This window comes from Coregonus clupeaformis, chromosome 5, assembly GCF_020615455.1.
Source record: "Coregonus clupeaformis isolate EN_2021a chromosome 5, ASM2061545v1, whole genome shotgun sequence".
In the NCBI taxonomy this organism is placed as follows: Eukaryota; Metazoa; Chordata; class Actinopteri; order Salmoniformes; family Salmonidae; genus Coregonus; species Coregonus clupeaformis.
The window spans coordinates 1,670,532-1,697,262 of record NC_059196.1 but is presented as its reverse complement, the minus strand read 5'-3'; the positions used below and the strand labels follow the sequence as shown (position 1 = coordinate 1,697,262).

The window sequence follows — 26,731 nt, the reverse complement described above, 5'->3', positions numbered from 1 at the left end:
TACAGTTAGAAGTGGTTTGCAGGTGTGCTGACAAGCTTGTAGCTTGATATGACAGCAAGACCAATTATCAGCGACGTCTGTTGGGGAACGGCCAAGCATGAAGCACTCTAACAACATACAGTGACATTAAAGTAAACAAATGAATTAATGCTAGCAGAAAAAAAATCATCTTCAGCAGATATCCTAGTTGTTTGTGAAGTAGAAATGCCAAGAGGACAATTAAGACATACACATGTAGTCTAACTAGCACCTCTCTCTCTGGAGAACAACTCCTTTGATATTATGGTATTTGTCAGTTTGTGAAATGACCGTCACAAACATAAAGTCCATAATTGTCCGGGAAACTAATGTGTGTAGCCTACTCCTATGTGTAGCCTTTTCATGGAGCTGAACATAGGAAGTGTAATTCTCTCGTTTGTCATCGCGCCACCCGAGGCAACATCTTTTCAATTATGTTCCTATAATCCATCACTAATTTCTGCTGAATGGGAACTTTATTTTAACTACATGCATGCCAGTAAATCATGCCCTGTTCATTTGTCTTCACAAAAGACCAGTGTGTAAAAAAAAAATTATTACATAAACACTTGAATATTGTGTTTCTCATTTGTTACTTTTGACTTTTTCAGTCTGTTTTACTGTGCAATAACCACAGTCTCACTATTTCAATATTAACTGGAAGAAACATGTGCAGCCAACCAATCTAGATGCAACAGTAATAACCTGCTATAGCTACCCTACTCCCCCCTTTCATCCAAGATTCTCAAATTATTACGATAGCCAACATTAATAATTTGCGTCAAAATATGTCATGATGGTCATACAATTTTATTTTCATGCAACATTTGTCTGATGCACTCACACACTATTGAGGCACTTAACGGAGGATTCAACAACTGTCTGTCTCTGTCATCCAGAGCTGGATGTGAACCAATGAAGCTGTAGGCTACTAACAGAACGTTTTCACCGTCGCACTGTTTGTCCTTCGCAGTAGCTGTAGTTTGTGCATTTTTTCCCCTCTACAAAGCGCAACAGAAGTTGCCGACCTATGATAAACAGTACTGTAGCGAGCTTGATAATTATCAATGTGAACATGTGTGAGCGACAGACTTTGATCTGTATCACAATGGTCTTCTGGAGGTTGTTAGAAACAGCGTTTTAATGTTCCAGATGAAATATTAACTAGAGTCACGCGACATTTAGCGTTTAAAAAGCAATTACTAAATTGTTTGCGTTGTAATGTAGCAAGTCAAGTTAGACAATGCGTGTGAGGATATATTTGTGGTTTCTGACTATTTTAGGATCCTTGTATGCCTCTGGTGAGTGTTAATTTCTTGTTTAATCCATATTTTGATTGCAGTGGTCTACCCATAGAATTAGGAATTAGAATACTAGAACGTACATGAACCTTCTTAGGATGGTCCAAAGGTCAGCCATGTTAGTCAGGGAGTTGGTCAACCATGATTTGCCAGTGTTATGATAAGATAATGTGTAAAACAATGAATGTGAAGAATGTATGTGCACTGTATGCGTGTTAACTAGCCAGACAGTTTGAGGAATGATTCCATACACCTTTTCAAATTAACTGCCAATATGCCAACCTTCCATTCATACAGTGCAGTCAATCCACAGCCATACACTGGCTCAAATCAGTTGATGATAGGAGTTGTATATAATGGGACCTATGTCATCTAAAAGTTTGTACTTTCGACTCATCTGTCCATAGAACATTCTTTCAAGAGTTGATGATCATCCAGGTGCTTCCATGTGCTTTTTGGCTAACTTGAGTCAACTTTTTGGATGACATGGGTCCCATTATGTCTGGCGAAAACCAAACACTGCATTCCACAGTAAGAACCTTATACCAATGGTCAAGCATGGTGGTGGTAGTGTGATGGTTTGGGGATGCTTTGCTTCCTCGAGACCTGGATGACTTACCTTAATAGAAGGAACCATGAATTCTGCTCTGTATCAGAGAATTCTGCAGGAGAATGTCAGGCCATCCTTGTGTGAGCTGAAGCTGAAGCGCAGCTGGGTCATGCAGCAAGACAATGATCCAAAACACACAATCAAGTCTACATGAAAATGGTTAAAAAGCAACAAATTAGGGCCTCCCGAGTAGCGCAGCGGTCTAAGGCACTGCATCGCAGTGCTTGAGGCGTCACTACAGTTCCGGGTTCGATCCCAGGCTGTGTCATGACTGGGAGTCCCATAGGGTGGCGCACAATTGGCCCAGCGTCGTCCGGGTTAGGGGAGGGTTTGGCCGGGGGGCTTTACTTGACTCATCGCACTCTAGCGACTCCTTGTGGTGGGCCGGGCGCCTGTTGGCTGACTTCGGTCGTCAGTTGAACGGTGTTTCCTCCGACACATTGGTGCGGTTGGCTTCGGGGTTAAGCAGGCGGGTGTTAAGCGCGGTTAGGCGGGTCATGTTTCGGAGGACGCATGACTCCACCTTTCCCCTCTCCCGAGCACGTTGGGGAGTTGCAACGATGAGACGATCGCAATTGGATATCACGAAATTGGGGAGAAAAAGGGGTTAAAACCCCCCAAAAAATTAGTTTTGGAATGGCCTAGTTAAAGTGCAGACCTAATCCCAATTGAGATGTTGTGGCAGGACTTGAAAGGAGCAGTTCATGCTTGAAAACCCACAAAAGTCGCTGAGTTAAAGCAGTTCTGAATGCAAGAGTGGACGAAATTCCTCCCTCCACAGCGATGTGAGAGACTGATCAACAACTACAGGAAGCATTTGGTTGCAGTCATTGCAGCTAAAGGTGGCACAACCAGTTATTGATCGGTTTCTAGTCCGGGCTCTGGCTGAGCCACTCAAGGACATTCAGAGACTTGTCCCGACGCCGCTCCTACTGAAGCCTCTTTACTGAAGAGTTGCTTCCGTCTGGCCATTCTACCATAAAGGCCTGATTGGTGGTGCTGCAGAGATGGTTGTCCTTCTGGAAGGTTCTCCCATCTCCACAGAGGAACTCTGAAGCTCTGTCAGAGTGACCATCGGGTTCTTGGTCACCTCCCTGACCAAGGCCCTTCTCCCCCGATTGCTCAGTTTGGCCAGGCGGCCAGCTCTAGGAAGAGTCTTGGTGGTTCCAAACATCTTCCATTTAAGAATGATTGATGCCACTGTGTTCTTGGGGACCTTCAATGCTGCAGAACGTTTTTGGTACCCTTCCTTAGATCTGTGCCTCGACACAATCCTGTCTCGGAGCTTTACGGACAATTCCTTCCACCTCATGGCTTGGTTTTTGCTCTGGCATGCACTGTCAACTGTGTGACCTTATATAGACAGGTGTGTGCTTTTCCAAATCGTATCCAATCAATTGAGTTTACCACAGATGGACTCCAATCAAGTCGTAGAAACATCTCAAGGATGATCAATGGAAACAGGATGCACCTGAGCTCAATTTCGAGTCTCATAGCAAAGGATCTGAATAGTTATGTAAATAATGTATTTCTGTTTTTTATTTTTAATACATTTACAAAACATTCTTAACCTGTTTTCGCTTTGTTATTATGGGGTATTATGTGTAGATTGATGGAAGAAAATAATTTCATCAATTTTAGAATAAGGCTGTAACGTAACAATGTGGATAAAGGGAAGGGGTCTGAATACTTTCTGAATGCACTGTATGTATGTTTTATTGGAATGTAAATGAAACCTGTACTAATATTCTATCGTATAATAGCACTCAGAGCTTTCCAAGAAAACAAAAGTAAGATAACTTTATACAGATAATTGGTAAAAACATGTATAAACTGTATATATAATTGACAATATTTTAGGTTGACTATAATTCCATTACATTTCTGGTACATCACATGCTTTACTTTTATTTTCCTGCATAAGTAAAAGCAGGAAATGCATCACCTATGCCTCTACTGCCATTCATTCCAATTAGACTAGTTTTGGATCTCTCCCTGACCAAGATGGCTGCCATTTTGGACTTTGAGGGTTTATGACATAGCCCCTCGAGTAATTTAATAGGATCTCTATGGGTCTACCTGTCAGAATGTGCAGCATGAGCTGTCAACAACATGAATCAGTCAAGAACTGTAGCTATGACTATTTTATTCCTTCTAAAAGGATGTGGCAACTGTAGCCTAGAGGTTTGATATATTGGATCATTGTTTGTAGCTACATTGAATGATTAATTGTACTGTCAAGGCAACTGTGAACTGGTCAATGTGTCAAGATAATATTAAATGTTATTTGACAGTCTAACTTTGAATATGCGTAATATGATTTAGTTTAATTTCCTTGAATATTGACTGTGGGAGAAATATATATTTTCTAATACAGTAGATTCATAATAATAATGTTATCATTTTTGTTTCCAGATGGCGGGTTCCGCTTTGCCTCCTATTATGGCGATCACATGGTTCTGCAGAAGGCCCCAGAGAGGGCTGTGTTGTGGGGCTATGGACCCGATGATGCTGAGGTCACGGTCTTTCTATCAGGAGGACCAGTCACTAACAAAGCACCTGCTGTCAGTGTGGCTGCCGGTGAGCTAACTGATCCCAACAATGCCCTTCGTTTAGCATGCGTATACAGTCATGTCATGAAGTTGAGGATGAAGTTAGCCGAACTTCTGTAATTTCAAGGAGAGTTGATAAAACCCTAAGCTCTTGTCAAGTTACTTTTCTAACAAATGTTAACGTCGTACTGCAAAGGTGACAGTGACACGTTTGTTAGAATTAGGAAAAAGCTATGAGGAATTGTGAGGAACAAAAAAAGCACCAATTGTTTTAAGTTAATTGTGCTCAGTGTCCCACTTTTCTGCCTTGTACATGAAGACATAAGCGTAAGCTTCACTGATGCATGGTTTTGGATGTCTTCCCAGGGATATGGAGGGTGACCCTTGACTCAACGGAAGCTGGCGGTCCCTACAACGTGACTGCAGTCCTCCAGAACAACCACAGTATCACTCTCACAGATGTGCTGTTTGGGGATGTCTGGCTGTGTGGGGGACAGAGCAACATGGCTTTCACAACTTCTCAGGTGAGTACTGCATGATTCCAAAGATTACCTCTCAGAGACTATACTCTGCAATGTTAAAATAAGTCTGAGTTTGCATAGTTTTAATAATAACCATGGTTATGTCTTGTCCTCAAGGTGTTTAATGCATCAGAGGAGTTAGCTCTGGCCTCCAAGTTCCCTCAGGTGCGTATCTTTATGGCTACCTTGGAGCAGAGTTACACTGAGCTGACTGACTTGGCTGGAGTGGAGGTGCCCTGGTCCGTCCCCACAGCAGGTATGGACAGGCTCCACACAGTCTCTAATATTGGCTAAATTACATGTGAAATTTCATGTAAATGCTAGCTGTCAGCCAATTGACTGTGAAATAGGATCAATAAATTTTGTTAATGGGTATTCATCTTAACCCTCCTGAACCCTGAACAGAGTTGCTGGGCGGTGGGGATTTCAAGCACTACTCTGCAGTGTGCTGGATGTTTGGGCGCCACTTGTACAAGACGCTGAAGTACCCCATCGGCCTAGTGACGTCCTGCTGGGGAGGCACACCTGTAGAGGCATGGTCCTCCCCACGAGCACTCCAACACTGTGACCTGGACAGGATTAAGGGGTAAGTGTACAGGCACCTATTTTACATTATACAGGTAGCATGCACCTTTTTAAATTATCGTCTCACCTATGGTACTTGATATCAGTTGGCCTATGTCCTGTTCTTTTCACCCAGGTTCCCCATGCCACATACACCTTCAATGTATTTGTCTGTGTGGACTAACTCTGTGTTGTGGAATGCCATGATCCATCCACTTCTCAACATGACCATCAAAGGAGCTATCTGGTACCAAGGTAAAACAGCTTGGAGTCACATTTGTTTTCTCCCATCTTTGAGCATACAGTAACAGCATAGAAACTGAAGACAGTATTAACAACATGTCTGACCTCTGACCTGGCCCCTGTGATAGGCGAGGCCAATGCAGAGTACAATCAGAAGAAATACTCCTGTTCCTTTCCCTCCATGATTGATGACTGGAGGATGGCTTTCCACCAGAGCTCAGCGGGGCAGACGGCACCAGACTTCCCTTTTGGATTTGTACAGGTACTGACTAACTAATCCCCTGTGAATGTATCTCGCATAATAGCAATCACTACATTGCTTTGACAATGCATCACACCAGGATGTGTTACCAACTGCTGCTAACGCTGTTACATTGACCCTGTCTATATATTTGTCCTCAGCTCTCTACGTATAGAAAGGCCTCCTTAAGTGAGGGATTTCCAAACATACGCTGGCACCAGACTGCAGACTATGGCTTTGCTCCCAACCTGCGTATGAAGAACACATTCATGGCCGTTGCTATGGACTTAGGAGATACAATGTCTCCTTATGGCAGGTAAGTAACAGTCATAGAATGGATACCACAGTATTCGATAGACATGTACTCTAAAGTGTTAAGCAGTTCACATATGAATACTGTGAGAACACAATACTACGTTCCAATATCGATACTAGCATACCACTTAGGATGCATGCATTGCTTCCTTCTAAGTGGTATGCTCATGTGGGTGTTAGAATGTGGAACAAGAGGTTTACCAGTGACTTTATGTTCCAGTATCCATCCCCGGGACAAGCAGGACGTGGCATACAGACTGTCTCTAGGGGCGAGAGCTGTGGCTTATGGGGAGGAGGGCGTCTCATTCCAGGGGCCTTTCCCTAACCAGGTCCTGGTCAATGACCAGTATATCAACGTTACCTATGACCAGAGAGTGTCTGTCACTCAATCCAAAGATATCTTTGAGGTAAGCCTGATGGCTGTATTTGTAATATGTACTAAGGTGGTCCTCTGTAGCTCAATTAATAGAGCATGGCGCTTGTAACGCCAGTGTAGTGGGTTCGATCCCTGGGACCACCCATACGTAAAAATGTATGCACACATGACTGTAAGTCGCTTTGGATAAAAGCGTCTGCTAAATGGCATATCATCATATCATATCAAGGTATGGGGTAGCAGTTAGCCTAGTGGTTAGAGTGTTGGGCTGGTAACCAAAAGGTTGCTGGTCGAATACCCGATCGGACAATGTGAAAAATCTGTTGATCTGCCCTTGAGCAAGGCACTTAACCCTAATTTGCCCCAGTGGCACCGCACTACTATGGCTGACCCTGTAAAACAACACAATTAACTGCACCTATCCGGTGTATGTGACAGTACATCTTATTATTATTTTTGTAGTGTTTCTACCAACCATGAACAGGATGAACTTGGTCTGAATTCTTTCTTTGTTATTGTCAACAGCATGGCATGTTGTCATGCAGGCTTTTCCACCTTGCTAAAAGAAAAGTGTCAGGGGAAACCATTTCTTAACCAGACTGTTTCTTCCTCAGATTTGCTGCTCAGGGGTAAGGGCACCCTGTGACTCTCTGTCACTGTGGGTCCCAGCTCCCATACTGCAGTGGGGCCATAGCGCCGTCCAAATGTCCACCACTAACTGTTCCATGAACAATGTAGCCGGCCTGCGCTACGCATGGAGGGACTGGCCTTGTGACTTTAAGGCATGTCCTGTTTACAGTGCTGATGGGGTTCTACCTGCACCTCCCTTCACTCTCAACCGCTGGCCAGGCAAGTGGCAGTGAGACGAGAACCCCCCTCTCCTAGGAATGGATTATTCCACCCAAATATGGTGTGGTGGTTAACAAGATGCACTAGTGTCAAGACTGGAAATGAAATGCTAACCGTTTCCTCTTGAGTCATCAGTGTGAAACTGTTGGCAGTTTTTCAGTGTGTGCATCTTTGAATTCTCTTGAACATAACTACATAATTATCTATAAAAACCAATCACCTCTTTGGCTTGTTTACAATTGCTCTGAATCTTTCTATAATTTGTTTTCACATTGTATTGTACTTTTATTTACGCAGTGGGAAATGTTTTTGAATGACACAATATGAGCAATGGTTGTTAATCATTATTATCGTGTTTTATTATTTGATGATCAATGATAGTAAAATGAAATAAATTAGTGGGTTTATCTTGTTTTGTATGCTTTGTACAAAATAATAAAATGCAGCACGACAGGATTCTTCTAAACTTAGCTCTTTATTAGCTAGCTATAACTGGCATGTTCATGTGTCTCTGGCCATGATCATCTGAAGATGACCTCACCACCTAGGTGGTCTTAACCAATCATAGCGCAGTATGATACGACGGTAGAATGCATCCAATTACAATTCAGTATGCTGACACATATGAATATTAGATTGTTTTTATTGAAATGCCAGGCGTAGTCCATCTACATTGTCAACCAAATCAACTATAGTACTAACTACACAGTGCTACAGGGGCCAACTTGAAAGTGCTCTACACAAAGAGACCTGCAGAGGGCAGTCAGATCAACTGTTTTATTCTTCACATCATAGCAACAATGTACATTGATCCTTTAAACAGAAGAGAACATGATTCTGTAGCCTCCTCTCTTCCTGGTTACTTTTTAGAACCGTCTGAATGTTAGTGCCGAAGCAAATTGTCCTGTAACATGAGTTCCATTGAGACAGCCTGGGGACACCTGTGTGGAGATTTTCTAGACCAGTGGTGTAGTCGAGGGTAAACACCATTTAATTTATTTTGCACAAGCATTTACCCACCTATCACGGATAAAAGCATAGAAAATAAAGGGAGCCTTAAAAAAAAATTCACCACTACTTCACTGGTGTAGATGTTTTCTGGAGTTCGAGGAGAAGCGGATCATGGTCTGCCATTATCAACAGCGACCCTTGAGCAATTAGGGTTAAGTGCCTTGCTCAAGGGCACATGAGGTCTTTCACCTTGTTGGCTCCAGGATTCGAACAAACAACCTTTCGGTTACTGCCCCAATGCTTTAACTGCTAGGCTTACTGCAGCGCATAAACGTTATGGTTAAAGCTTGACACCAGACTGAGCCGAGGGTGCACCGTTAACGTATCTGTGACTATGATCCTGTATCAGCTGATATTGTGATGTCCTACAAGCCTCTCGGCTGGTGTTTACAGAACATTCAGTGCTGTGTGATAAGGTCCTTCTTGCAGAAGGCCCGTTAGACTTTTTCTTTGCTTCTGTTCTGGAGGTGTTCTCCCTGAATTCTTGTAATAAACCATTTTGATTTTGATTGGCTTTATCAACAACTGCTCTCCTTTTTGTTCACCAAATGAAATCGTGACAACACCTAATCCCCTGTGAATGTATCTCACATAATAGCAATCACTACATTGCTTTGACAATGTATCACACCAGGATGTGTTACCAACTGCTGCTAACGCTGTTAAATTGACCCTGTCTATATATTTGTCCTCAGCTCTCTACGTATAGAAAGGCCTCCTTAAGTGAGGGATTTCCAAACATACACTGGCACCAGACTGCAGACTATGGCTTTGCTCCCAACCTGCGTATGAGGAACACATTCATGGCCGTTGCTATGGACTTAGGAGATAAAATGTCTCCTTATGGCAGGTAAGTAACAGTCATAGAATGGATACCACAGTATTCGATAGACATGTACTCTTCTAAAGTGTTAGGTAGTTCACATACGAATACTGTGAGAACACAAGGCTACGTTCCAATATCGATACTAGCATACCACTTAGGATGCATTGCTTCCTAAGTGGTATGCTAGTTAGGAGAGGGACGATACCAGTATTGCAGTATTTTTTCCATGACAAAAATGAAAACACAAAGCAGACAAAACTCTTTGTTCCTTTTTGTTCCTAAAAACCTGCTGTATGTAAAATATTGTGTTCTATAGCTTGGAAAATAATTGTGACCCGATGACAACATAATGATGTTTGTTTCCAACATTAGGGCTGTTTTCCTAAAGAAGTAAAATCTGCTTTGTGTTTTGTTTCCTTGCCACAATATTAATGAGTATTGTGAAACTGGTATCGTTCTGGCCCTAAGCTAGTGTGGTATTAGAATGTGGAACAAGAGGTTTACCAGTGACTTTATGTTCCAGTATCCATCCCCGGGACAAGCAGGACGTGGCCTACAGACTGTCTCTAGGGGCGAGAGCTGTGGCTTATGGGGAGGAGGGCGTCTCATTCCAGGGGCCTTTCCCTAACCGGATCCTGGTCTCTGACCTGTATATCAACATTATTTATGCTCAGAGAATCTCGGTCGCTCAATCCAAAGATATCTTTCAGGTAAGTCTGATTGCTGTACTTGTAATGTGTACTAAGGTATGGTGTAGTGTTTTACCAAGAAGGAGAGTGATGGAGTGCTGCATCAGATGACCTGGCCTCCACAATCCACCAACCTCAACCAAATTGAGATGATTTGGGATGAGACGGACCGCAGAGTGAAGGAAAAGCAGCCAACAAGTGCTCAGCATATGTGGGATCTCCTTCAAGACTGTTGGAAAAGCACGGTGTAGGCCGTCATTGTAAATAAGAATTTGTTCTTAACTGACTTGCCTAGTTAAATAAAGGTTAAATAAAATAAAAAATATATTTTAAAAAATCCAGGTGAAGCTGATTGAGAGAATGCTAAGAGTGTGCAAAGCTGTCATCAAGGCAAAGGGTGGCTATTTGAAGAATATAAAATATATTTGGATTTGTTTAACACTTTTTTGTTTACTACATGATTCCATATGTGTTATTTCATAGTTTTGATGTTTTCACTATTATTCTACAATGTAGAAAATAGTAAAAATAAAGAAAAACCGTTGAATGAGTAGGTCAAATCAAATCAAATTTTATTGGTCACATGCGCCGAATACAACAGGTGCAGACATTACAGTGAAATGCTTACTTACAGCCCTTAACCAACAGTGCATTTATTTTAAACAAAAAAAGTAAGAATAAAACAACAACAAAAAAAGTGTTGAGAAAAAAGAGCAGAAGTAAAATAAAGTGACAGTAGGGAGGCTATATATACAGTAAAATAAAGTGACAGTAGGGAGGCTATATATACAGGGGGGTACCGTTGCAGAGTCAATGTGCGGGGGCACCGGCTAGTTGAGGTAGTTGAGGTAATATGTACATGTGGGTAGAGTTAAAGTGACTATGCATAAATACTTAACAGAGTAGCAGCAGCGTAAAAGGGATGGGGTGGGGGGCAGTACAAGTAGTCCGGGTAGCCATGATTAGCTGTTCAGGAGTCTTATGGCTTGGGGGTAGAAGCTGTTGAGAAGTCTTTTGGACCTAGACTTGGCACTCCGGTACCGCTTGCCGTGCGGTAGCAGAGAGAACAGTCTATGACTAGGGTGGCTGGAGTCTTTGACAATTTTGAGGGCCTTCCTCTGACACCGCCTGGTATAGAGGTCCTGGATGGCAGGGAGCTTTGCCCCAGTGATGTACTGGGCCGTACGCACTACCCTCTGTAGTGCCTTGCGGTCAGAGGCCAAGCAGTTGCCATACCAGGCGGTGATGCAACCAGTCAGGATGCTCTCGATGGTGCAGCTGTAGAATTTTTTGAGGATCTGAGGACCCATGCCAAATCTTTTTAGTCTCCTGAGGGGGAATAGGCTTTGTCGTGCCCTCTTCACGACTGTCTTGGTGTGTTTGGACCATGATAGTTCGTTGGTGATGTGGACAACAAGGAACTTGAAGCTCTCAACCTGTTCCACTACAGCCCCGTCGATGAGAATGGGGGCGTGCTCAGTCCTCTTTTTTTTCCTGTAGTCCACAATCATCTCCTTTGTCTTGGTCACGTTGAGGGAGAGGTTGTTGTCCTGGCACCACACGGCCAGATCTCTGAGTAGGTGTTCTAAAACTCTTGACCAGTATTGTACATGTATTTTTAATCCACGAGTTAATCTGACTCAGGGGAAGTAGTTATAAAGGGCGTCATTGCCAAAATCCCAAACTATCCCTTTAAGCAAGGTGTAAAAGCCTGCATGACAACATGCTGAGCTGTTGACACAAGAACATTGAAATTATTCAACAGAACCAGTTCATCGAGCCCATCCAGTTCATGGTCGGTAAAAACGCTACACTATACCTAAGTACACATTACAACTACACAGTGGCGAGAATTCATGGAAGCCAAGGGAAGCCAGGCTTCCCCAAAAAATTTACCAAGACAAAAATACATATATAATCTTTTTCGTCTCTCTGTTTCATAATTTGCAAGAGGCTTAATGTTTCGCACCGGAGAAGGCATCCGAGCAAGCGAAAAAGCTCGTCTCTGTATGTGTAGCCCATTTATCTGATGCTGTCTGGTCAAAAATAGTATGACATTATTGCCGTCCGTAGCATTGAATGCGAAGGAAGCCAGCGAGCATTCGGCCTCCCTTGATAATAAAATAAGTGAATAATAGCCAATCAGCGTTGAAGTAAACTGAGTGAGCTCAACCGTGAATGGTCCTGGCGCACCAAAAAAAGTGTCAAGGAAGCCAGTTGGATTTGGCTTCACACCAATCACGTCACATCAGAAGCCAAACGTCATTGACAGAACAAACTTAAACTGTTGCATCTTGTTGTGTCGTTGTCCTCCCGTGGCTAGCTAGCTAGCTAAAATTGTCCCTCTCCTAAATTAGCCATGGATGAAAATAGGAATTTGGACTTGTGGTTTAATTAATTCTCCGTACTGGCCAATGATTATAACGGCGATTCTGATCCAACCATAAATGCATACATTGTGCCCCTGGCCTGAGAAGATGGAAGTTCAATAAGTAGCTAGATGTAGTAGGCTAATGTTAACTAGCTGGCTCATCGTTGCCCATGGAAGGAAGTTAGGCTAGCGAGTAAGCATTTTATCCAGGTAGCCTAGGACAACAAAAACGTAAAAGTGTGTACTGCAGGGGTAGGCAACCCTGTTCCTGGAATACCGTAGGTAATTCGTTTTTTTGGTATCTTTTAGATGTCACTGTATTAGACTAAGCATAGGTGATTTGATGATGTTGAAGTTGAAATGGTGCTGGAATAGTGGAGGTAGCTCCTATTTTCTTTGCGACGTGCAGTAACTCTCTGTGGTTCCAAATCAATAGGCCTAGTTGTTTAGTAGTCCGAAAATGTCGGAAACATTAACTTGCTTAATCATGCTATAGGTAATGTAACTGTTCGTTACATGCGATATGCTTTGTGGACTTCACCAGAGAGATGTTGCTCTCCGGTTTTGTGATGAAACAAAGGTGAGGTTGAATGTGCCACTGTCTCTTCTTATTGTCTCGGCCTTAGGCCTATATACCACGATGGCAAGGCATATGAATTAACAGATTATAGAGCAAACAACGCAATTGTCACAATCCATAGGTGGTAATTTGGCATCCTATAAATTGTAATATGGCATTTTTTTCCCCTGGCTTGGCTTCCCAAGGGATTTTACCCAGGCACCGCGACTTCAAGTACAGCCATCAGACTTACCTCAAAGATATATGTGGCTTGAGTGACAGAGATGCTCTGGTCATAGGTAACATTAATATACTGGTCATTGACCAGGACCAGGTTAGGGAAAGGCCCCTGGAATGAGATGCCATTCTCCCCATAAGCCACAGCTCTCGCCCCTAGAGACAGTCTGTAGGCCACGTCCTGCTTGTCCCGGGGATGGATACTGGAACATAAAGTCACTGGTAAACCTCTTGTTCCACATTCTAATACCCACACTAACATACCACTTAGAATGAAGCAATGCATGCATCGTAAGTGGTATGCTAGTATCGATATTGGAATATAGCTTTGTGTTCTCACATTATTCATATGTGAACTGCCTAACACTTTAGAAGAGTACATGCCTATCGACTACTGTGCTATGACTATGTTACTTACCTGACATAAGGAGACATTTCAAAAAGTTGATCCGACCACCCTCTGCAGCTCCCTTTGTGTAGAGCACCTTCAAGTTGGCCACTGTACGTACCACTGTGTAGTTTGTACTATGAACTGGGTGGTTCGAGCGCTGAATGCTGATTGGCATATCAGACCGTATACCACGGGTATGACAAATCATTACTTTTTACTGTTCTAATTACGTTGGTTACCAGTTTAATAGCAATAAGGCACCTCGTGGGTTTGTGGTATATGGCCAATATACCACAGCTAAGGTCTGTGTCCAGGCACTAAGTGTTACGTCACGCTTTAGAACAGACCTTAGCTGTGGGATATTGGCCATATTCCACACCCCCTCCTGCCTTATTGCTTAACTATAGTTGATTTGGTAGACAATGTAGATGGACTACACCTGGCATTTCAATAAAAACCCCACTCATTTATTTCATTGATCATCAAATATTAATAATAATAATAATATGCCATTTAGCAGACGCTTTTATCCAAAGCGACTTACAGTCATGTGTGCATACATTTTTAGGTATGGGTGGTCCCGGGGATCGAACCCACTACCCTGGCGTTACAAGCGCCATGCTCTACCAATTGAGCTACAGAGGACCACAAGGTAATAATGATTATTGCTCATATTGTATAATTCAAAAACACATTTCCCACTGCGTAACTAAATGTAGAATACCATGTGAAAACAAATTATACTAAAATTCAGCTTCAGTGCAATTGTAAACAATCCATAGAGGATATTGGTTTTGTAGATAATTATGTTCAAGAGAATTCAAAGATACACACACTGAAAGACTGCCATCAGTTTCACACTGATGCCTCAAGAGGAAACGGTTAGCATTTCATTTCCAGTCTTGACACTAGTGCATCTTGTTAACCACCACACCATATTTGGGTGGACTAATTCATTCCTAGGAGAGGGGGGTTCTCGTCTCACTGCCACTTGCCTGGCCAGCGGTTGAGAGTGAAGGGAGGTGCAGGTAGAACCCCATCAGCACTGTTAATAGGACATGCCTTAAAGTCACAAGGCCAGTCCCTCCATGCGTAGCGCAGGCCGGCTACATTGTTCATGAAACAGTTAGTGGTGGACATTTGGACGGCGCTAACGCCCCACTGCAGTATGGGAGCTGGGACCCACAGTGACAGAGCATCACAGGGTGCCCTTACCCCTGAGCAGCAAATCTGAGGAAGAAACAGTCTGTTTAAGAAATGGTTTCCCCATATACTTTTCTTTTAGCAAGGTGGAAAAGCATGCATGACAACATGCCGAGCTGCTGACAATAACAAAGAAAGAATTCAGACCCAGTTCATCCAGCCCATCCTGAAAAAAGCCCTTACACAGCCTGGAGGTGTGTTGGATCATTGTCCTGCTGAAAAACAAATGATAGTCCCACTAAGCCCAAACCAGATGGGATGGCGTATCGCTGCAGAATGCTGTGGTAGCCATGCTGGTTAAGTGTGCCTTGAATTCTAAATAAATCACAGACAGTGTCACCAGCAAAGCACCCCCACACCATAACACCTCCTCCTCCATGCTTTACGGTAGGAAATACACATGCAGAGATCATCCGTTCACCCACACCGCGTCTCACAAAGCCACGGCGGTTGGAACCAAAAATCTCCAATTTGGACTCCAGACCAAAGGACACATTTCCACCGGTCTAATGTCCATTGCTCGTGTTTCTTGGCCCAAGCAAGTCTCTTCTTCTTATTGGTGTCCTTTAGTAGTGGTTTCTTTGCAGCAATTCGACCATGAAGGCCTGATTCACACAGTCTCCTCTGAACAGTTGATGTTGAGATGTGTCTGTTACTTGAACTCTGTGAAGCATTTATTTGGGCTGCAATTTCTGAGGCTGGTAACTCTAATAAACGTATCCTCTGGGTCTTCCATTCTTGTGGTGGTCCTCATGAGAGCCAGTTTCATCATAGCGCTTGATGGTTTTTGCGACTGCACTTGAAGAAACTTTCAAAGTTCTTGAAATGTTGATCCGACCACCCTATGCAGCTCCCTTTGTGTAGAGCACCTTCAAGTTGGCCACTGTACGTACCACTGTGTAGTTTGTACTATGAACTGGGTGGTTCGAGCGCTGAATGCTGATTGGCATATCAGACCGTATACCACGGGTATGACAAATCATTACTTTTTACTGTTCTAATTACGTTGGTTACCAGTTTAATAGCAATAAGGCACCTCGTGGGTTTGTGGTATATGGCCAATATACCACAGCTAAGGTCTGTGTCCAGGCACTAAGTGTTACGTCACGCTTTAGAACAGACCTTAGCTGTGGTATATTGGCCATATTCCACACCCCCTCCTGCCTTATTGCTTAACTATAGTTGATTTGGTAGACAATGTAGATGGACTACACCTGGCATTTCAATAAAAAACCCACTCATTTATTTCATTGATCATCAAATATTAATAATAATAATATGCCATTTAGCAGACGCTTTTATCCAAAGCGACTTACAGTCATGTGTGCATACATTTTTAGGTATGGGTGGTCCCGGGGTTCGAACCCACTACCCTGGCGTTACAAGCGCCATGCTCTACCAATTGAGCTACAGAGGACCACAAGGTAATAATGATTATTGCTCATATTGTATAATTCAAAAACACATTTCCCACTGCGTAACTAAATGTAGAATACCATGTGAAAACAAATTATACTAAAATTCAGCTTCAGTGCAATTGTAAACAATCCATAGAGGATATTGGTTTTGTAGATAATTATGTTCAAGAGAATTCAAAGATACACACACTGAAAGACTGCCATCAGTTTCACACTGATGCCTCAAGAGGAAACGGTTAGCATTTCATTTCCAGTCTTGACACTAGTGCATCTTGTTAACCACCACACCATATTTGGGTGGACTAATTCATTCCTAGGAGAGGGGGGTTCTCGTCTCACTGCCACTTGCCTGGCCAGCGGTTGAGAGTGAAGGGAGGTGCAGGTAGAACCCCATCAGCACTGTTAATAGGACATGCCTTAAAGTCACAAGGCCAGTCCCTCCATGCGTAGCGCAGGCCGGCTACATTGTTCATGAAACAGTTAGTGGTGGACATTTGGACGGCGCTAACGCCCCACTGCAGTATGGGAGCTGGGACCCACAGTGACAGAGCATCACAGGGTGCCCTTACCCCTGAGCAGCAAATCTGAGGAAGAAACAGTCTGTTTAAGAAATGGTTTCCCCATATACTTTTCTTTTAGCAAGGTGGAAAAGCATGCATGACAACATGCCGAGCTGCTGACAATAACAAAGAAAGAATTCAGACCCAGTTCATCCAGCCCATCCTGAAAAAAGCCCTTACACAGCCTGGAGGTGTGTTGGATCATTGTCCTGCTGAAAAACAAATGATAGTCCCACTAAGCCCAAACCAGATGGGATGGCGTATCGCTGCAGAATGCTGTGGTAGCCATGCTGGTTAAGTGTGCCTTGAATTCTAAATAAATCTCAGACAGTGTCACCAGCAAAGCACCCCCACACCATAACACCTCCTCCTCCATGCTTTACGGTAGGAAATACACATGCAGAGATCATCCGTTCACCCACACCGCGTCTCACAAAGCCACGGCGGTTGGAACCAAAAATCTCCAATTTGGACTCCAGACCAAAGGACACATTTCCACCGGTCTAATGTCCATTGCTCGTGTTTCTTGGCCCAAGCAAGTCTCTTCTTCTTATTGGTGTCCTTTAGTAGTGGTTTCTTTGCAGCAATTCGACCATGAAGGCCTGATTCACACAGTCTCCTCTGAACAGTTGATGTTGAGATGTGTCTGTTACTTGAACTCTGTGAAGCATTTATTTGGGCTGCAATTTCTGAGGCTGGTAACTCTAATAAACGTATCCTCTGGGTCTTCCATTCTTGTGGTGGTCCTCATGAGAGCCAGTTTCATCATAGCGCTTGATGGTTTTTGCGACTGCACTTGAAGAAACTTTCAAAGTTCTTGAAATGTTCCATATTGATTGACCTTCATGTCTTAAAGAAATGATGGACTGTCGTTTCTCTTTCCTTATTTGAGCTATTCTTGCCTTAATATGGAATTGATCTTTTACCAAATAGGCTATCTTCTGTATACCCCCCCTACCTTGTCACAACACAGCTGATTGGCTCAAACGCATTATGAAGGAAAGAAATTCCACAAATTAACTTTTAAGAAGGCACACCTGTTAATTGAAATGCATTCCAGGTGACTACCTCATGCAGCTGGTTGAGAGAATGCCAAGAGTGTGCAAAGCTGTCATCAAGGCAAAGGGTGGCTATTTGAAGAATCTGAAATATATTTGGATTTGTTCAACACTTTTTTGGTTACTACATATGTGTTATTTCATTTAACATTTAAGTCATTTAGCAGACGCTCTTATCCAGAGCGACTTACAGTTAGTGAATAGATATATATTTTTTTATACTGGCCCCCCGTGGGAATCGAACCCACAACCCTGGCGTTGCAAACGCCATGCTCTATCAACTGAGCTACATCCCTGCCGGCCATTCCCTCCCCTACCCTGGACAAATTGTGCGCCGCCCATGAGTCTCCCGGTCGCGGCCGGCTGCGACAGAGCCTGGATTCGAACCAGGATCTCTAGTGGCACAGTTAGCACTGCGATGCAGTGCCTTAGACCACTGCGCCACTCATAGTTTTGATGTCTTCACTATTATTCTGCAATGAATGAGTAGGTGTTCTAAAACTTTGGACCGGAAGTGTATCTGCGTGCAGTTTGAAGGAAGTTGCTAACTAGCGTTAGCTAGCTGTTTCTTCAGACTTCCAGTCATTGCGCCAATGCTAGTTAGCATTGACTCGCAAAACTACCTCTTTCTTCATACTGGACACAGATACATAAAAATGGTATCCACCAGTTCATCTGACTTTGGGGAAGTAGATAAAGTGCCTCATTGCCAAAATCCCGATCTATCCCTTTAAAGGGATATTTTTTTTTAATCAAACTTCATATTCATAATCTCCAGCACCACCACAAATCAGCATATGTGAAAATGGTGCGTTTATGTTTTCTAGTAATAAAGACAGAAAGATAAGTGTTTCCAATGACATCATCAGTGTGCATCGTGATTTTTAACCATTTATCAGTAGGCATTGCCTACTTATTGTCTACTAATTGGTAGATGATGTCATTGGAAACAGTTATCTTCTTTTTTTTACTACAAAACATAGAAACGCGCCATTTTCACATGTTGATGTTGGTGGTGCTGGAAATGATGAATATGAAGTTGAACATGTTTTACATTTCCCTTTAAGCAAGGTGTAAAAGCTTGCATGACAACATGCTGAGCTGTTGACACAATAACAAAGAAATTATTCAACAGAACCAGTTCATCCAGCCCATCCAGTTCATGGTCGGTAGAAACGCTACACTATACCTAAGTACACATTACAACTACAGCGATCAGACTTACCTCAAAGATATATGTGAGTTGAGTGACAGAGACTCTCTGGTCATAGGTAACGTTGATATACTGGTCATTGACCAGGATCCGGTTAGGGAAAGGCCCCTGGAATGTCAATGAGATTTCTGTATTTCATTGTCAATAAATTATCAAAAAATTTCTTAAACATGTTTTCACTTTGTCATTATGGGGTATTGTGTGTAGATAGATGGGTGAGAAAAAAATCAATTTAATCCATTTTGAATTCAGGATGAAACACAACAAAATGTGGAATAAGTCAAGGGGTATGAATACTTTCTGAAGGCACTGTAAAACAGGAGAGATTATTTCACAGAAAATAATAATGTTCCTTGAGTTTTGTTGGAGTTTAGAGTGATGAAAAGTAGCTAACAGCTAACTGCTCTCTCCTGTCTCTTCATTGAACAGAGGAGCCATTGCTATGGATACTCACATTCTCAGAGCCCCCATGAGCAGAGCGAGCTGCCTGCGAGTGACAAAGAGAGGAGCATCTAATGGATTTACTTATGGAGGAAGTTATTTCGGGCAGGGCTGGGCCTTAAATTTGGCAGAAGTAATCGGGCCTGGGTAGGGTAGGGCCTGAACGTCGTGGGTAGGGCTTAAAATGTATGCCCGTGCAGGGCTCTAGTGCACAGGGAGCAGCACGAGCAGGGACGACATCATCACATTATCCAAAAACATGGCAGACATTGGATGAATTTAACATTTTTATATCTTCAGCTGTGATAAATTATTTGAATAATTAAATGGATGCTTTGTGCACAAAGGTGATGACTAAAGTGTGTAATTAGGAATTTTCTAATCTGACTTCTCTATGTGGCCGTCTATGGAATTCTTATTTCTGGGTCCGCGTCAGTTAAACTGCAGTACTGAAGCAAAACTGTAAGAGCAGTCGAAACCGTACTTCTAGACTGGAACCTTGGCCCCCTGGCCCCTTGGTTTCCTCTTGAGTCATCAGTGTGAAACTGCTGCCAATAGTTCATTGTGTGCGTCTTTGAATTCTCTTGAATATAACTACATAATGATCTACAAAACCAATCGCCGCAATTTAGGTAATGCATTGATAATAGCTGCGCAATTTAGATAATGGGTCTTTCTATAAACTAGGGTACGAGTGAGGATTTCCTACGCTGGACAACTTGTTACAAGTCATTGATAATAATCTGCCAATTTGTTCATGTAATTACATTAAGATATAAAGGGGAACATAGCTATATTCAATAAAATGCTCTAGCTGCAACAAGCTCTCACAGTCTCACATCAGAATTAGACGTTCATCCATGTTTCTCAAATGTCAAATTTCAAAGTTGTTCCAAACGTGTTTAAGGTTAAGTTCAGGCATTCATTCAGAATGTTTAAGGTTAGGGTTATGTTTAGTCCTTAACTCTGAAATCGTAAGGTTAGACATTAACTCTGAATGGTTAAGGTAAGGGTTAAGGTTTGGGATAGGCTTAAAACAAAAAAAACAAAAAAAACATTATATCTCTGGATTAGAACATGCAACCTTTGGCACCAGAGGCAGGTGCTTACGTCTATCCGCCAGCCCCGTTCACAACACCAAAACCTACTTGAAGGGAACAGCGCTCACTGTTGCCCCTAGGGGCCGGTTTCCACGTAATCTCCCGACGTCCTCAGACATGGATGGACGTTGAATACTGGTTGCTATATTAGGCCCTATATGTACAATTATATAAATTATACAATTGTATAACATTGAGTCCCTTGAAAATTACAATTAAGTACTTGACAAAGTCACTGAAAGTCCTGGAATTTTAATTGTCAATGTCTGTATGAACCCTGCTTAAAGGATGTATAGTCTTAGGCCTATGTTGTTGTAAGGGTGGAGTTATGGGCTAATTTGCATATATTCCTCTAAGTACACATGTGAAACTGCATAAAAATCTTTATTTTTGTTTCAAACCATTTTGAAATGTTGATCCCAATGTCACACATTGGCCCCATTATTTATAGAAAGACCCTAATGCATTGATATATAGAAACAGTAGCTAGCCTGCTGAAATTATAACATAGAGAACAAAGAATATAGCTATTTCATAATGTCCGTGTGCATGTCCAAATATTAATGATGTCTGGAATCGGACACAGTTTCACTTGAATTATCAAACGGCAAGAGTCAGACATTCGTCAACCCTCAATATGTCAACAGCTCGTATAGGCACGGTTTAGCTAAGACTCATCTCGTGACAGGTTGGCTGGTAGTCTTTTTCTGAAATAATTATTTTCTCCTGACTTTCAGTATGCCCGTCTTAACTGAAATGGTGCTCACATAACTTTCATTAGCTGGCTAAGGTTAACATGCTAGCTAGTTACACTGACAGCTGTCAGTCAGTGCCCTATTTGTTGTTATTTCTCTGCTACACATGGAAATCATTACAACGTTCCCACCCCCAATTCCTGAATATGTGTTAGCAGCCTGCGTCAATCTTCACGGTGGAACTTTAACCTCTACGGGATCGGTGTCCCGTATATAAGGGACGGTTGAGCTAGCGTGCGCTAATGTGATTAGCATGACTGTTGTAAGTAACAGCAAACTTTCCAGGACATAGACATGTCTTATATGGTCAGAAAGCTTAAATTCTTGTTAATCTAACTGCACTGTCCAATTTACAGTAGCTATTACAGTGAAAAAAATACCATGCTATTGTTTGAGGAGAGTGCACAACAACAAAAAACGTATCACGGCAACTGGTTTGATACATTCACCTCTGAAGGTAAATAATGTACTAACATTCAGTAATCTTGCTCTGATTTGTCATCCTGATGGTCCCAGAGATAAAATGTAGCATAGTTTTGTTTGATAAAATCAATTTTTATATTCAAATGTAGGAACTGGGTTCTACAGTTTGAACCCCTGCTGTCTCTGGCTCCACACCCACCCTGCCCGGCCATCTACAGTGGGGGAAAAAAAGTATTTAGTCAGCCACCAATTGTGCAAGTTCTCCCACTTAAAAAGATGAGAGAGGCCTGTAATTTTCATCATAGGTACACGTCAACTATGACAGACAAATTGAGGGAAAAAAATCCAGAAAATCACATTGTAGGATTTTTTATGAATTTATTTGAAAATTATGGTGGAAAATAAGTATTTGGTCACCTACAAACAAGCAAGTTTTCTGGCTCTCACAGACCTGTAACTTCTTCTTTAAGAGGCTCCTCTGTCCTCCACTCGTTACCTGTATTAATGGCACCTGTTTGAACTTGTTATCAGTATAAAATACACCTGTCCACAACCTCAAACAGTCACACTCCAAACTCCACTATGGCCAAGACCAAAGAGCTGTCAAAGGACACCAGAAACAAAATTGTAGACCTGCACCAGGCTGTGAAGACTGAATCTGCAATAGGTAAGCAGCTTGGTTTGAAGAAATCAACTGTGGGAGCAATTATTAGGAAATGGAAGACATACAAGACCACTGATAATTTCCCTCGATCTGGGGCTCCACGCAAGATCTCACCCCGTGGGGTCAAAATGATCACAAGAACAGTGAGCAAAAATCCCAGAACCACATGGGGGGACCTAGTGAATGACCTGCAGAGAGCTGGGACCAAAGTAACAAAGCCTACCATCAGTAACACACTACGCCGCCAGGGACTCAAATCCTGCAGTGCCAGACGTGTCCCCCTGCTTAAGCCAGTACATGTCCAGGCCCGTCTGAAGTTTGCTAGAGTGCATTTGGATGATTCAGAAGAGGATTGGGAGAATGTCATATGGTCAGATGAAACCAAAATAGAACTTTTTGGTAAAAACTCAACTCGTCGTGTTTGGAGGACAAAGAATGCTGAGTTGCATCCAAAGAACACCATACCTACTGTGAAGCATGGGGGTGGAAACATCATGCTTTGGGGCTGTTTTTCTGCAAAGGGACCAGGACGACTGATCCGTGTAAAGGAAAGAATGAATGGGGCCATGTATCGTGAGATTTTGAGTGAAAACCTCCTTCCATCAGCAAGGGCATTGAAGATGAAACGTGGCTGGGTCTTTCAGCATGACAATGATCCCAAACACACCGCCCGGGCAACGAAGGAGTGGCTTCGTAAGAAGCATTTCAAGGTCCTGGAGTTGCCTAGCCAGTCTCCAGATCTCAACCCCATAGAAAATCTTTGGAGGGAGTTGAAAGTCTGTGTTGCCCAGCGACAGCCCCAAAACATCACTGCTCTAGAGGAGATCTGCATGGAGGAATGGGTCAAAATACCAGCAACACTGTGTGAAAACCTTGTGAAGACTTACAGAAAACGTTTGACCTGTGTCATTGCCAATAAAGGGTATATAACAAAGTATTGAGAAACTTTTGTTATTGACCAAATACTTATTTTCCACCATAATTTGCAAATAAATTCATTAAAAATCCTACAATGTGATTTTCTGTATTTCTTTTTCTCATTTTGTCTGTCATAGTTGACGTGTACCTATGATGAAAATTACAGGCCTCTCTCATCTTTTTAAGTGGGAGAACTTGCACAATTGGTGGCTGACTAAATACTTTTTTTCCCCACTGTAAATGTGTGAAAGTTTTTATTATTATTTTTATTTATTATTTTTTTTCAGGGGGAATGGATCAGCTTAATATTGCAGATATATTGTATCTTCTATCAATGTAATTGTCTGCATCACTTCCAATCCCCCATGTTTTTTTATTTTTTATATATATACTCCCCTTTATTACTTTTCAACCCCACCATCCTTTCCCTACTTGGAGTAAATTAGTGAACAACAATGCCCAGGCCTCTACTTACGGTCTATACTTACTATCTACACCTTATGGACAGAGTTAATTTTACAATAATTCTATTATATGTATATATATATATATATATTTATTTTTTTTTGCTCCTGAACTTCTTCTACTCTCAACCTCTCCGATCATTTTCATGGTGTCCATCCGGTTTGCTTCTATATGCCATATCTTTCTAACTGTGCTCCTTCCCAAAAGTCCCAACATACAACCTATATACTTATTATGGACACAGTATGCTTACATTATTAGCTATCTTTGTTATTATTTGTTGTTATTTGTTATTAGTCCCATCCTTCAACTCTATTCAATACCTCCCATCTATCTCTTAACACCATCCATATAGGATTTCAATTTGCCATATATATTTCGACCGTACTGTGATGTTTTACAAAAATTCTGAACCTTTGTATTCTCATTGCTTCTACAGATTGTGAATTAAAAATAAAGATTTTGGCTAAAAGTATTATTATATTATTGATTGATTGACTATGACTTTTCAGATCACCCAGTAATGCTATCTGCAAGGTTAGTTCCAGGTAAATATTGCAATCCTTTAGCCATTCCTGGACCTGTGTCCAAAAACAAGCTACAAATGGACAGAACCAAAACAAATGATCTAATGATTCTGTCTCTTCACAGCAAAACCTGCAGAGCTGGGAAGATTGTATCCCCCATATAAATAACATTCTATTGGTAGCAAGAATTTTATATAATAATTTAAATTGAAAGATTCTAATTTTTTGAATCCGGTGTCGTTTTGCGTGTCAGTTCATAAACACTATGCCATGGGATCGGTACGTCAAAGATCTCTTCCCAACTATTTTGCAATCTATATGGGACGGCTGTCAATCCTTTGGTCCTTAAGTGGAACTGATATACTTTTTTATTTATCACAGTTTTCCTTAACCAATTATGTTATTTAATGCAAGGCCGACAGACAAGTTCCTTACTTTCTCCCCCTTCCAGTTTCCTCTTCCACTTTTGCGGTAAGGCTGCAATTATTTGGTTGTAATTTTGGGTAGAGCAGACATTTCCATATGTTTTTGTTAGCTGCATGTGCGACATAACTCCACCAGTCCTACCGATGATATAATTTACGAAGATTATACCTTTTTTAAACATTCTGTCAAAAAATAAAGGTTTTTTGTCAATTAGTATATTTGAATTTAACCACAATATTTGTTGCATTATTTGTTCTGTCGTTTCTGGAGGATTAAATTGAAATTGCAACCAACTTTCTATGGCTTGTTTTAGAAATAGTGACATTTCTTGAGATTATTTCCTTTTCAAATAACTGAAAGTGAGAGGTTGTAATCTGAATAAAGGGAAAAAGGCCTTTCTTGAACATTGGGTGAGACAATCTTACTAATTTGCTTGAGAACCAGTTCGGATTTAAGTATAACTTTTGTATGACTGAAGCTTTTAGTGATAGGTCTAATGCTTTAATATTTAATAATTTCTGTCCTCCGAATTCATATTCATTATATAAATATGCTCTTTTAATTTTGTCTGGCTTGCCGTTCCAAATAAAATTGAATATTTTTTCTCATATAATTTAAAAAACTGTTCGCTAGGCGTAGGCAAGACCATAAGCAAATAGGTAAACTGGGATAATACTAAAGAGTTAATCAGGGTGATTTTTCCACAAATTGACAGGTATTTTCCTTTCCATGGTAGTAAGATCTTATCTATTTTTGCTAACTTTCTATTAAAATTTATTGAAGTGAGATCATTTATTTCCTTTGGGATATGTATTCTGAGTATATCCACATCACCATCAGACCATTTTATTGGTAAACTACATGGTAATGTAAAAATTGTATTTTTTTAGTGATCCAATACGTAATATAGTACATTTGTCATAATTTGGTTGTAATCCAGAGAGGTTAGAAAATGTATCTAGATCCTCTATGAGGCTGTGGAGGGATTCTAGTTGTGGATTTAAAAGAAAACATGAATCATTAGCGTACAATGACACCTTTGTTTTTAAGCCCTGTATTTCTAATCCTCTGATATTATTATTGGATCTGATTTTAATAGCTAATATCTCGATGGCCACAATAAATAGATATGCCGATAGTGGACATCCTTGTTTCACTCCTCTTGACAGTTTAAAACTTTCTGAGAAATAGCCATTATTTACTATTTTACACCTAGGGTTACTATACATGATTTTGACACATTTTATAAGAGATTCTCCAAAATTGAAATGCTCCAGGCATTTATATATAAACCCAAGTCGAACTTTATCAAATGCCTTTTCGAAGTCTGCTATGAATAGCAGGCCTGGTTTCCCATATTTTCCATAGTGTTCTATTGTTTCCAATACTTGCCTTATATTATCTCCAATGTATCGTCCATGTAAAAAACCTGTCTGATTAGAATGAATAATATCCGACAATACCTTTTTAATTCTATGCGCTATACATTTTGCTAGGATTTTTGCATCACAACACTGAAGTGTAAGGGGCCTCCAATTTTGTAAATGGACTGGATCTTTATATTTTCCACTTGTATCCTGTTTCAATAATAATGAGATCAGACCTTCTTCTTGAGTGTCAGATAATCTACCATTTACATAGGAGTGGTTAAAACATGCTAATAACGGTCCGCTTAGTATATCAAAAAAGGTTTGGTATACCTCGACTGGTATGCCATCCAACCCTGGAGTTTTCCCGGACTTAAAGTCTTTAATTGCATCCAGAAGTTCCTGCTCTGTAATTTCACCTTCACATGAGTCTTTCTGTGTGGCTGTTAATTTGACATTATCAATAGAAAAAAAATCTCTACAATTAGCTTCAGTTAGAGGAGATGGAGGCGACTGAAA

The 26,731-nt window shown here is 41.5% G+C and overlaps 1 protein-coding gene across 2 annotated transcripts; it reads left to right on the top strand.

The window, feature by feature from the left end:
- The first annotated feature begins 1,001 nt into the window (after positions 1 to 1,001).
- On the top strand, positions 1,002 to 10,261 carry siae (sialic acid acetylesterase). 2 transcript variants are annotated; one of them, XM_041871727.2, is made up of 11 exons: positions 1,002 to 1,319; positions 4,345 to 4,509; positions 4,848 to 5,005; positions 5,120 to 5,258; positions 5,408 to 5,588; positions 5,703 to 5,821; positions 5,938 to 6,071; positions 6,212 to 6,366; positions 6,586 to 6,772; positions 9,297 to 9,451; positions 9,951 to 10,261. In XM_041871727.2, exons 1-11 carry the CDS (start codon positions 1,262 to 1,264, stop codon positions 10,225 to 10,227), a joined length of 1,728 nt encoding a protein of 575 aa, XP_041727661.2. In that variant the 5' UTR covers positions 1,002 to 1,261; the 3' UTR covers positions 10,228 to 10,261. The 2 variants fall into 2 exon arrangements, with proteins under 2 accessions (XP_041727661.2, XP_041727667.2); XM_041871733.2 differs by lacking the exons at positions 9,297 to 9,451; positions 9,951 to 10,261 and adding an exon at positions 7,356 to 8,046.
- Positions 10,262 to 26,731: the final 16,470 nt, after the last annotated feature.

Coding starts and splice junctions, on each gene's coding strand:
- siae (XM_041871727.2), top strand. CDS start 1,262: ATGCGTGTGAGGATATATTTGTGGTTTCTGACTATTTTAGGATCCTTG. Junction 1,320..4,344: donor AGGATCCTTGTATGCCTCTG/GTGAGTGTTAAT, acceptor TTTTGTTTCCAG/ATGGCGGGTTCCGCTTTGCC. Junction 5,822..5,937: donor AGGAGCTATCTGGTACCAAG/GTAAAACAGCTT, acceptor CCCCTGTGATAG/GCGAGGCCAATGCAGAGTAC.